The sequence below is a fragment of the Protopterus annectens genome, chromosome 3.part0 (genome assembly GCF_019279795.1).
Source record: "Protopterus annectens isolate FY-2018-M chromosome 3.part0, PAN1.0, whole genome shotgun sequence".
Classification (NCBI taxonomy): Eukaryota; Metazoa; Chordata; order Ceratodontiformes; family Protopteridae; genus Protopterus; species Protopterus annectens.
In genome coordinates this window covers 161,715,758-161,728,695 of record NC_056731.1, presented here as the reverse complement: position 1 = coordinate 161,728,695, position 12,938 = coordinate 161,715,758, and the positions used below count along the sequence as shown (strand labels likewise).

At 36.3% G+C, this 12,938-nt stretch overlaps 1 protein-coding gene across 1 annotated transcript in view; it reads left to right on the top strand.

Moving 5' to 3' along the window:
• The window catches only part of LOC122796791 (dynein axonemal heavy chain 5-like), a 2,204,633-nt gene that overhangs the window by 1,534,097 nt on the left and 657,598 nt on the right, over positions 1–12,938 (top strand). The window contains exon 58 of the mRNA XM_044065521.1: positions 4,683–4,898. Coding sequence (XP_043921456.1) covers positions 4,683–4,898 — 216 coding nt within the window. The remainder of the gene's footprint in view (positions 1–4,682; positions 4,899–12,938) is intronic.

Genomic DNA, 12,938 nt, shown 5'->3' with positions numbered 1-12,938 from the left:
AGGGTAGCAGAGGGGATATCCAGAAAGTATGCTGTTACAGTGCAGAAACTGGAAGAAGTGCTCAGCACTGATCAGGTTTGAATTTATAACAAGCAGTGTAGTTTTCCTGAGCACTGAAAACACTAGGACCTCCTCTATCTCTCTTTGGAAAACTCAAAAAATACAGCTCAGACTTTTATTTAACTGTAAACTTGCAGATAAGATAACATAGCTTGAAACATCCAATGTACACAAGAAAAAAATAGGTGTTTTACTATTCAGTAAGGTAGGAATGCAGTGGTGCCATCTGTCCCTGTTTACAGGAAGTGGTCAGCAGTGGGTTGGTCCTTCGTGTGCTTCTGCACCATACAGATGTGCTGTTCTCCTTTTAGTTCAAACTTTCTACAGTACAGCCTCAGGGACTGGGTGATTCTGAATTTATTTATTGATTCCTCACAGCCAAGTCAAACTCCTTCATAGATGTCACAGCACTGCAGGATTGTATGTTCAAGCAATACACAAATAGAGTTTGCATATAGCAGAGAAACAACCTGAGCTCAGATGAGCGATGAACTTCCAAAGTTGGATAAAGCTACTGTACCTGTACTGTGGGATCCTTGTGGTGGGTATGATTCAGCAAGGTGGGCAGAGTAGACTTGTGGTAAGTAATACAATAACATAGTGCAATATATAGAGTGGCAGAAGCCACTGGTATCAGTGGACACCTCTCACTATGAAACTGCTGACCAAATTGAATGGAAAGAATACAGCCAAGGACGTATAGCGATATCACAGACTTTGCACGATGATGGGTGAGACCTAGTCTTATCTTTTGTCTCTGCCTGAGCTGACCAGTGTCCTCTCACAGTTCAGAATATACATTCACAGTCAATTATCTGTGTTTTCGTTTATATTCCATGTTATCCTTTGTCCTTTCTTCCATGTGTAATGTTTTGCATTTAAGCCATTTTGTAGTCTGTACTGTCCCTGATTTTATTTTTCACTCAAGTTCAGCTGAAAGTCAGAAAAAGTACAGTAGAAGTGCTCTGAACCTGTTTGCTGGTTTTTAAAGTTACTGAGTTGTATTTTTCTTATCAGAAGTGGCTTGACTGATTACATTCAACTGCACACATTTTGTCTGCTGGTAACTTATTCTTAATTTTACTAAAAAGTATAACAGCTAAGCACCAGAGCCTACCCTTCTTTGTTCGGTTGCTCCCACCCATCCTATCTTAGTCAAAAGGATAGTATATATGATGAGATACACAGATATCCATAATATGAAATATGGGAGATTATAGTAGTGTGGGAATTATGAAGGTTTCTTATCAGAAAGGATATATACTGACTGACACCTGCGCTGTTCATGCTGATGACTATTTATTGTAAAGTTAGTGAAGATAAGTAGATTTCATTCAGTAGAAAGAGTATGTGAGCACAGCTGGTAAACCATAAAACTTTTTGCAGCCATGAATGTCACCCCAGAATTTGGGAGTAGCTAACTGTGATTCTTTGCCTGCTGCTTTTGTGAAACAAGCAGATAATAACAGTGCTAGCAATTTTACTTCGGGATTGGACTGTCTTTTGGCCAAGCTTACTAACTGATTTGTTCAATCTGTTCCTTTTACTATGCCCAGTGGTTCCGACTCTAAAAGTGTTAATATAAATCAGCTACCAAGAGACTTTGGTAAGAAACTTTCTAAGTACCAAAGCTTGATATATGAAAACTTCTACAGTAAACTCTCAATTAATCGGCACCCATGAGGATTGGTAGATGCCAGATAACTGTAGTTTCTGGTTGCTTGAGAGTTACTGTTAAAAATAGGCCTGGCTAATACTGTACCCTATACTATTTGTTTGGTTTGACTTGTTTTCAGGTTGGGGAGAGGGAAGTTATTCCTGTCTTCCTTTTTAAAACTCTAAAACTCTAATAATGTAAGTTATGTTTCTGTGGGGGGAAAACAGAAAGTGCAACTCATGAAAATTGTACTGTATTTCTTCGATATTTTTTTTCCGGTTGTTTGAGAGCGCCAGTTGCTTGACTTCCAGTTAACTGAGAGTCTTCTGTACTTTAAGGAGTGTGTGTCATTAGGGATCATCCCTAAAGGTTTGAGAGTTTTTAAGCTCAACCTTTCTGCGGAGGACTTAAAAATGTGTCTGGAGCTAAAGAGAGTTGGAGGCCAGGGGTTTGGAAACAAGCAGCTCCAATGGTCTAGATTTTAATGACTTATTTTATGTCAAATCTGTTGATTTTTTTCAACAAGATGGGGTTGGAATTTCTGCATATACTGCTGGAAAACAATGCAACTAAGATTCAGCAGCTCAACATTGAGTTAAGAAATTTGGAAAAAACTTATTTCCAAACATCTACATGTAAATTATGTGAGATTGGAATTCGACAGCCTTCTCACAGATTTAGATAGAGGAGCCCTCACCATTGTGGAGCGTAAAAAGAAAAGAGAGCTTGAGACCAACTGGCTTAAAGGTAGAGCTCTGTTTTTCCTCTTCCTATTTCTCGTTTGAAGAAATACACCATGATTAACCATAATAAAACCTCTTTTCTGCCAATGTCCCTAATACTGCTAGTGGATTCCCTCAGTTGGTTCCTTCCAGTGGAAGTTTTTTATCTCAAGAACCCCCCGAGGTGGTTGGAAAGGATAGCCAACCAGTCAACTTTGGCTCCAGTCACTGAAGACAGTACCAAAGGATCAGCATCTGCCATTTGTGAGGGACAGCCATTCGAACAAGGGACAGGTGAGAATGGAGATGAAGCAGGTAGTTTCTTTTGTTAAGGATGTTTTGGCTTCACATTATGTGTGCATCACAGACAATATTTTCAATTTTACTAAAAAAAAGTTTATTCCTAGTAGTCAAGCAAACATTTCCCATACTCTTGTTAACCTGAGACATTTTTGTAGGAATCTACAGTATCTATTTCTTGATATGGGAAGATTGAATGTTCCATCTTTAAAAAGTTATTGTCAGAGAGAGGTTATTGTCTAAGAGATCTTCAGTGTATTGCTGATGAAATCATTTCTAAGAGAAATTAATTTTTCCTCCCATTTTAACTGCGGGTTTTGTTAATAAATCCATTAATACGCACATTAACTACCAAAACACTTTTATCTTGCAGATGATGGTAGATGATATTTCTATTAAAAAAGTTATTTGTGATCATTGGAAGATTTTTTCGGGTAATCCTGATGTTTACACCAGTGTTGGTTCTGGTCCTAGGTTTGTTTATAAGAGATCAAACTCTATTAAGCAGTATGTGGAGAATGAGAACACGTTTACATCTAGTTTACACACTGACAAAAACAATGGGATGCATAAATGTGGCTTTTTGTAGCATTTGCAGTTTTACTTTGGAGGGTCCTAATATTTATTTTGCACACTTAAAGAAAGATTTTAAGATCAATGGTCATTTCAACTGCAATATTACAGGTTTGGTTTACATTGCTGACTGTTCTTTTTGTGGTGCATTTTATGTTGGCATAACCACAAAAACATTTCTAAAAGGATTAAGGAGCATTTATATGAGATAAGGTCTCACGATAAGAATAATGCTTTGTTTAAACACAGTATTGTTTGCACTAGATTTAAAAATATATATTTTTCTGTTTTAGAGTGTGTTCCTTTGGACTTAAGGGGAAGATGTTATAAAAACATTTAGAAAGAAAAGAATCTTGTGGCAATTAAATTACAGGCTGATCAACCTCCAGGTTTAAATGATAGCATTAATATTATTTTTTTATATTAGGTATTTTGTGTTTTTAAATGCAGTATGTTTGCTAATTGCTTTATTTATTAATTGGATAATGGATTTATTATGGTATCATGTTTTTATTGTCTGTGTGTATTTAAATGTTGGAAGATATGTTATTACTTTATTCTGAAAAAGTTCTGTTAAGGACAAAAATGCTAAATAAATTGATTTAAAGAACTTTGCCTCCAGTTACACTTTTGGCTGGTGACTTTTTTAGTTTATTTGTGCTTTGGTTGTTTACTGTTTCCCTGTTGGACTTTGTTTTGTTTTGAGGAGGAAGAAAACTTAATCTGTAGTCTCCAGAGTACTGTCTACCTGCACTAGCTATACTGCATCTGCTCAGACTCCATAACCTCCTGTGTGGAGACCAGTCATGGTATAAACATGTTACGTGCACTAAGTACATCCCATACTTTATGTTGTTTATATATACTGTAAGCTGTATGTGTGTCTTCTCTTTAACTTTTTCTTTCTCCATTGAGACTTGGGTTGTGGCTGAAAAAGGTCAGATACCAAGCCCACTTACCCTGTTATCATCTAGCAATAAATGAATAGATACATCTCAGGAATGGAATAATGACCATGTTGTGATATGGGTCATTGAATTCTCTTAGGTCTTTTATCAGTCCTGTACAACTGCAAGATGGACAATAATGACTTACTTCAAATCAGATGTTATGTTACATAAACGTTTAGTTATAAAGCATTATAACACAGTATATTTAATACTTTAAAGCAATTCGTAGTTATGAAATTATCCCAGTGACATTTGATGTGCAGCAGATGTTGTCTCTTTCTTTCTATTAAAGATGTTATTTGACAAATATAAACTAAATGAGGGTGATCTGTAAGGAAAAATAGTTCTCCAAGGTTTATGGATTAAAAACTAAAACATAAAGTACACGTCACTTTAATGGGTTGTTTTTACAACTTTCAGACAATTAAGCCTGCAGACATAGCTACTGTGCGTAAGCTGGGCAGACCGCCACATTTAATTATGCGAATCATGGACTGCGTCCTGATACTGTTCCAGAGAAGGGTTGATGCTGTGACTGTGGACCCAGAACGACCTTGTGTGAAACCATCATGGGCAGAGGCTTTGAAGTTAATGAATAATTCTGGATTTCTCAACATGCTTGTAACATTTGCAAAGGTAAGCAGTTCATTGATTCTGATTTCATTAATTGAGAGAGTTACTGGCAATTAATTTACATCACAACAGATTACATTCAGAAACTAAGGAACCAGGAATGTGCACTTAATGTGATAGCAGTGACATAGAAGATAATAAAAGCACAGACATGTATGTTAATCTCACAATTTCAATTTATTTGAAACACATGGGATTTGAAAAACAGTCATGGTTATAGTTCTAAATTATATATATATATATATATATATATATATATATATATATATATATATATATACACACACACACACACACACACACACACACACACACACACACACACACACACTGGCCCAGTAATCAAAGAGCCTCAGTCCTCACCACTAGCACCAGTGAGGAGTGGGGCATCCAAATTGGGAGGATAACAAGTACACACACAGTAAAGTACAATTTCCCTTAAGAGCACATATAATTCACAGTCAGTCTGGCACTGGTTTCTTTTTTTCCTCCAGATCCCCAATAAGACTCCCCACTGAACAGCTATAGGGTTCAGATCTCAGCCGAGTAGTCAAGCCAAAACCTCTAGTACCCTCTCTGTCCAACCAGTGCTTCGTGTCCATTCTCAAGTAGCTGACACTGACACACACACACACACACACACACACACACACACACACACACACACACACACACACACACACACATACACACACTTTGAGATTTGGTTTATATACAAAAACACAGACACTCCTGGAGAAGGCTGGCACAAGTTCACTACCTATGCCCCCTTCTGCCCAGGCTATAATGTAGTAATCACTGCCACCAACTACTCTTATCAGGTACTCTTAAGGCCCTTACCAAAGGGTGCCCAATTCTACTGTGCAATGTTATGGTTATCCAATTCGTAAGTGTGACTGAGACTTGAAGACTATTTAGAAGTGGCCTCTACAGTATCACCAAATACATGCAAGTACTTTAAGAGCTTAAATTATCTCTACACAAAACAGCCACAGTTAAAAAGTTTAAAAATATTTAATAATAAAAAAAGCACAAGACAATGCTTATTAATTCAACACAATGACATTAGTGAGTTCAGATTCACAGGAAATGCTTTAAAACAACATTGTAGGACAGTCTCACATAAATATAGAAAACATATACTAATCATACTATTTCTATCTATCTCTAAGAGAAATCACTGTTCTAAATACCTTACTTACAGAGCAAGGCACAGTGCTGGTGAGTTGTTGTCAGCTTCAGAACAAAATACAATCTCTTTCTCTCTGGGATAGTCTTAAATTGATAATACACATTACTGCTGAGTCATTTCAGATTACGTCATTCTTGTCACTTTTGCTTAAGTTTCCCAAGATGACAGAACTTAAAATATAATATTTCTTTGTGATCTTGCAGCTGCCAGGAAGCCACAGCAATAAAAGACACTTTACATGTGAAACTTAGTAATTATCTCTGTCATAGGACAATATAAAATATTCCAGCTGCAGACATCCTGTCTCCAAGTTTGAGATCACACACAGTTGTAAAATTCTTTACTTATCGGCTTTCTTCCAGCAGGGTGCACTGTGGTTACATTTTTGAAGTTCAGCACATAACACAGTTTTCTTATATTTGTCAAACAAGCCTGTGGATCATACTAATATTTACAATGACATAAAAGTATTTACAACATTCTGTCTAGCTGGGCTTGCAGCCCCTCAGTTTATCACAGTACATATAAATTCTAAATTAAAGCAATAAACACAAACTGAAGTTATGCATACATTTGCAATATTGGTAACCCAATAGCAATATTTTAGCTATATCAAGCATGCTTAATTTGTGCAAGGCTATGTCAGAGAAAATGCGACAAAACAATCAAAGGCAGCATTCAGAACTGAATTTCTGTTTACCTTCATTATACTAGGGCCATGACACACTAGGAGCTGTAGGAATATGACATGATTTTTAAAGTCAAACAATTAGTATTTCACTTTATTGCCAAGAAGAAAAGCTGTTAATGAAGTCTTTGAAAAATTTTTTTCTCTTAATACACTTCTTATGGCAGACATAAGAAGCCGATTACCACCATTATTCAAGGGAAGGCTCCTTGGATAGCATGTAGTCTAGAAATTCAAAATGCAGGTTAGTAAGCAGGCTCTACGACCAAATTGTAAAGGGTCTACATAAGTATTCAGAGCTGATACTGAAAATTAAAATTAGCTTTCAAAAGTATTCAGCACTGATACTATAAATTAAAACTGGATTTGGATAACCCTCTACCAGAGCCCACTTTTTTATGACTCTTACCATTTAATTTACAAGAGATTATTAACTATAAATATTCTATAGTTACAAGAAACCCATGTGGACAATTAATGCAGGAATATTTCACAATAAAATTAACAGATAAATGCATATGCATGTAGTTTAAGTTTACTTTCTGTATTGAAATAAATTGAATGTAAAACAAAGGTAAGGTCAGAAGTGTGGACCTGTTTGTGTCCACATATTTTTGTGGTCAGAAGTGTAAAACTATTTGTGTTCACACTATTTGTGGTCAGAAGTGTGGAACTGTTTATGTTCACACTGTTTGTTTGTCAGTGTGTGATCGTACAATTAGTAGATATTTGCTGCAATAAAGACATTTTATTTTTCAGCTGTGATTATTTTTTCAGAAAGAAGAATGAATTATGAAATTGGGAAAGTAAGAGGGACTGTGCATTTGAAACCTAATCTGTCTTCCTTAAAGACATCATAGCATAAGTTCATAATTAATACGATTTGTTAATTAGTACTAAAATATTATCTTCTGATTTCACTTAACAAAAAGCATTTTTGTGATAAGGGAACCAATGACACACTGTGTCATAGCTGTTTTATGAATGTAAACAACTGAAATCAATGATTTTGCACCAGTTCCTTCATATCCACTGTACCAAAGCACATTTTGTAAGCTGTGAAGGATTAGATTGATTTACTGAGACCAGGAAGACTAATATTCAAAAATAGGCATAAACAGATAGCAGTAGTAAAGCATGAAAATAAATGCATCCATAATTGTGATTTATTTTTTGTCATGGGAGTAGGTATGAATTTGGGATTCCTGTCAAATGATCATACAGATAGATTGTGGAAACACATATGGTTAAGACCATATGATTGACAATTCAGTCCACTGAGCTATACTGACTGAGATTGCGTTACAGTAGGGCTCAGGAAATGTGCCCTTTTCCACACTGTAGCGCAATCTTGGAGTTGCAATATATAATGAGCAGGGGGTGTGGGGGTTTCAGAGGATCTTGACCCCTGCAAAAGCATTTTTTGTTGTTGTATGTGGGTATTGTTTGTGTGTAAAATCTTTTTTCCGATGGACTGATTTGTTGATCATATGATTTTGTTCATAAGGTTTTCTACAATTTGTCCATTTGGTCATTTGACATAGATCCATAAACTTGTACCATTGTTATGCAGTCTAACTTGAAGACTATATTGCCTGCAGAGGGCAAGATTCAGTGCCCTGCACCCAAAACATGTGACTTCTCCAAAGATAAAGCTTATTATATAGGAAAGCATACAGCTAAAATACAATGGCTGAAAATGACCAAGAACTCCGACCATAGCAATATGCTACACTGATATGTGCTTTGCAGGTTTTGACTTAAGTTAAATTTTAATAAACAGATATCATAGCTATTTAACAAGGAACTACTCTTCATCTGATGAATGAGAACCTGACTTTTCCATGTTATTGTTGCCAGTTTTTAGTTTTACTTCTGAGCTAGTTGTGGTAGCGTTGCAGCTCTGATGCCATCTCACCTGTGAAATAATTCTGTAAATACTATACATCAACATATAGTGTAATTACTGAATACACCACATCATTATGTGTTAGATAAAGTAGTGATCCTATCTGGGGAATATTCAGTCTTTTTCAAGGGTGACCCATGTGGAGTTTGTGTTTAAAGTACTGAGTTTTACATTTTGCTTCTGTGATGGCTGTATTTTTATTAACTGAAGCACCATGTACAGCATTTGCCCCATGTGATGGGCCGTGCTCCCCACCCCCTCCTAATTATATATATCACCTCTGAGATCGCACATCAGTGGAGAAGGGTGACATTTCCATTTTCATTATTTTGAGTGTCAAATATTTTTCAGTCTTTTGAAATTTAGATCTTATGACAAAGATATTCTTGGAGAAAACTGTCTTTATTTGCACTGTTGCACATGTTTAGTGATATTCAGTGATATTTATATTGCTAATTATACAATTAAGCATGTTGTCAAATTTCTGTAAATATCTCAATAAATGTGCACTCCTAGAGGAATTTCTTCTTGTCATGTGAAACCTTATGTCTGGTTAACAACAATTCTCTAACAATGTATGTCTAGGTAGTACAGTTTCCAATATAAGGCAAGTTGTTCATAAAAGTTTAATAAAAAATATAATTTGAGGTTTGTGTGCAATATAATATAATATAGTATTTATGGGAAGACTATAAATGCACTGACTATTATCACTTTAAATAATTCTTCTTACTGATTACATTACTATTTGTATAGTTTTAGTAGCTTTTACTCCTCACAAAATATTTTATTTTTTTTATCCTGCGCTTTTTAAGTTTATTTTTCAGAAAATGCTCTGGAATGCAAGATGTGTGTAGGCTGCTAAAAGGTGTGACATTCCACACCACATAGGTGTTAATGAGTTAATGTACAATATGTGCAAAACTTGAAAACATTTGAGAAATTAGAGTAGAATAAATCAGAGATGTAAAAAAGATTAAAGGATCTTAATATTTTAGTCAAAGTACATTCCATGTTATTAATTAATATGAGAATAAAAGGATGAATTTTATGTTTCAGGAGGGAGAGACTTCCACAATTTTTGCCTGAGAACTAAGACTGCATGACAAGTATATAGCTTGGAATGTGGAATTGTTTGTTTTTGGGACTGAGTGGTTTACATTTCGTATGTTGTAAGTGGGGGTGTCTTATTAGTTTTGAGGTTAAAGGAGGGATGGTATGTTCATGTAGGTGTCTAAACAGTTGTGATCCTAGAAACAGGTCTGATCTTTGATGAACTGGGACCCAGTTTTTCTTTTTTAGTGTTATACAGTGGTATTCTTTTCTTGGGGACTATGTAATAAATCTACATATCTACAAATCTACCAGGCACTGCTGATTGGTCTACTAAATGCTATAGTATATTTTATAAGTATCCAGGTTCTATGTATTTCACAAGGAATTTCCCCTTAGTCCTATAACTTGCCATCTTTTTGACACATTAATACAGCATCCAGTATGTTGAGCTCATCACCTGTGAGACTTTACCTCCTAAATTATAAGGACAAGTTTGTTCTAAAGGAGGCTTTAATGAGAACCATTCAAACTCTGTCACTATAGTTATTGACTTGGCATCATAAACTATTTCAATGAAATTTCATACAAAGTAATAAAACTCTACAATATCACTGGTATAGAGTCAGTATGACAAAAGTTCATTATAACACTTTCTATGTTAAATAGTTTGACTCTAGATTGTAGAACTTCTCTCAAATCCTGAAAATGACATTTGTGATAATGTGGTATTTTTTTCCAAATGGTATTTCATAATTCTTATATACAATTACCTCCTAAGTAAGGTGTAACTGTTTCCATTATATGGTTCATATTACTGCCTAACTGGTTGCGTTTCTGTCTGTGCAACTGACAGGCTTTGTTTGATAGCATTCTATGAGATGGAAGGGAGGACTCAGGAAAGACTGAATGCCAAAAAACATTTTGAGGTTAAGTAAAGGGTTTATTGGCTGAAACCATTCCGTGTATTCCAAGGAGAGCAGGAACCAGTGATTTGTCTCCTGGATGAAGATATCAGCAGGGCTGTGAGCATTATGAGGATGCAGGCACCTGTCCTGCCTAACACGGATAGGAGCTTAGTGAGCATGGGCTATCATCACTGCATACCTGACTCTTTCCCCTGAACAATAAGAGATAAGAGTATAATACAACTCCCTAACTGCCTTACAGATAAACAGACACAGTTTTTCCCATTTGGACAGCATCATGATGTACTTCAGGGCTTGAGAGACAAAAATTCCACCACTTTAGCATAAAACCATAATGTGTCACTAAAGATTTGTCAGTGTTTCCAAATGACATTTGGAAAATCATTCAAGGTACAAGGACATTTTGTTGTTTTGAATGCAGATGAAAAGTTACAAGTCTGCCATATTTAACCAAACATATGAACAATCTTCATCACAGTATCTCAGGAATGGAACAATTATTTTTCTAGAGCTAAGCAACAGTGCCATTTTACAAACTCTCACAAGAAATTATATTTCTTTTGCAATAATTATTTATAAGAAGCAAACATGAGTTTTGTTTCTGTATTACCATTTATGAGGCTGGTTTCTAAGAATAATTCATAAAACGTCTCATACAAAACTAATGGGAATCTTAAGTTTTGTGAGCATATTTCTTTTAAAGAAGTTGTTTGTTCTAAATTTATAAGCATGATGATGAAAGACAAATTTATTAAATGTCAGTTAATAGAAACAATCTTGGATGAAAATGGAATTCATGTAAGAAAAACATATCCAGGTGAAGTTCTGTACCTCTGCACACCTTTTTCTCAATAATATGCTTGACTAAATGGTCACAGAAGCAGTGTAAATGAAATAATGAAACATTCATTAAAAGAGGTGCAACCCAACAATGTTATTTGTTACTTTTTTTCTCTTTAACTTTTGTTCTCTGTTTGTGTAACATGCAGCATTCATGTCGAATAGAATGGAGAACAAAAGGTAGAGAAAACAAGTAACATATTACATTTTCAGGTTGTCAGTCATTCTAATGAACTGCAGTGCCCTGAACTGAATTTTGTTTAATGTACTAGATTAAAGTAGTTAAAGAGCTGTTTTATCTAAAAAGTCATTTCTCTCTGAGGTTCATAGGTTCATAGGTTCATACTAGGCTATCTGCCCTAGGGCATTTATAAAGCCTAGCCAGAGTGTGTTTGGCTTTCGCCACCCATTTTAAATTAATTTTGCTATGCCCTTTTTCGAGGTTAGTATACTGTGCCTCTGTCTAACAGTGACACAGAAGTGATACCTGGGGTAAACCTATGATCTCCCATCCACTCATCAAGATTCCTCTTGAAGAGAGTCAATGAGGGACTCTGCCTAACCTGGACTGGGATTTTATTCCAGAGTGAAGGGAGGCTCTGGGTTATGAATCTGTCCCTCCAGCATGTCCTATTTATTTCAGTGCTGAGGTTCAAGTCTCTCGAGCATGTAGCTCGATGGGATTTGGATTTTCTGAGGTGCAGCATGTCCTTTCATTCCGGGTTGGACATGGCTTTATACGTCAGGCACAGATCGCCTCTGAGCAGGTGGTATGCCACTGAGTAGAGCTGGAGTTTCTTTAACCGGGCAGCATATGGCATCTGTTTGAGCCCTTTGATCCTCTTGGTGAGGTACTTTTGGGGTCTTTTCAGTTGCTGCAGGTGTCTGGTAAGGTATATCCCAAAGGGGGCATTGTACTCAATTATGGGCCTGATGAGGGATGAGTAAAGAGGCACGATGACCTCCCCTGATCTAGATGTGAATCCCTTCATGATTAGGTGGGTTATATAAAATGTTTTTCTAACCACTTTGGCCACGTGGTTGTCAAATGAGAGATTGCTATCAACTTGGGTTCCCAGGTCCCTAATTACTTCTTCTGTACTTAATGGATTACCACCTATGTGGTAATTTGTGGGCACTTTGTTTTTGCCAAAGTGGATGACTATACAATTTTTGGCATTTAGCTTGAGGCCATGGCTCTGGCACTAGTTGTCTGTTTCTATGAGGCCCTTTTGGAGGATGCTTGTGTCGGCTGGAGAGTCAATTATGGCACCCAGTTTGCAGTCATCTGCGAACTTGGTCAGCCACAGTCCTTCCATGTTGGCCTGTACCTCCGAGAAATATATACCGAACAAGAGAGGTCCCAGGACTGAGCCTTGTGGGATGCCACTTGTAACTGGTTTGGAGTCTGACATGGCTCCAGCAATTCTAA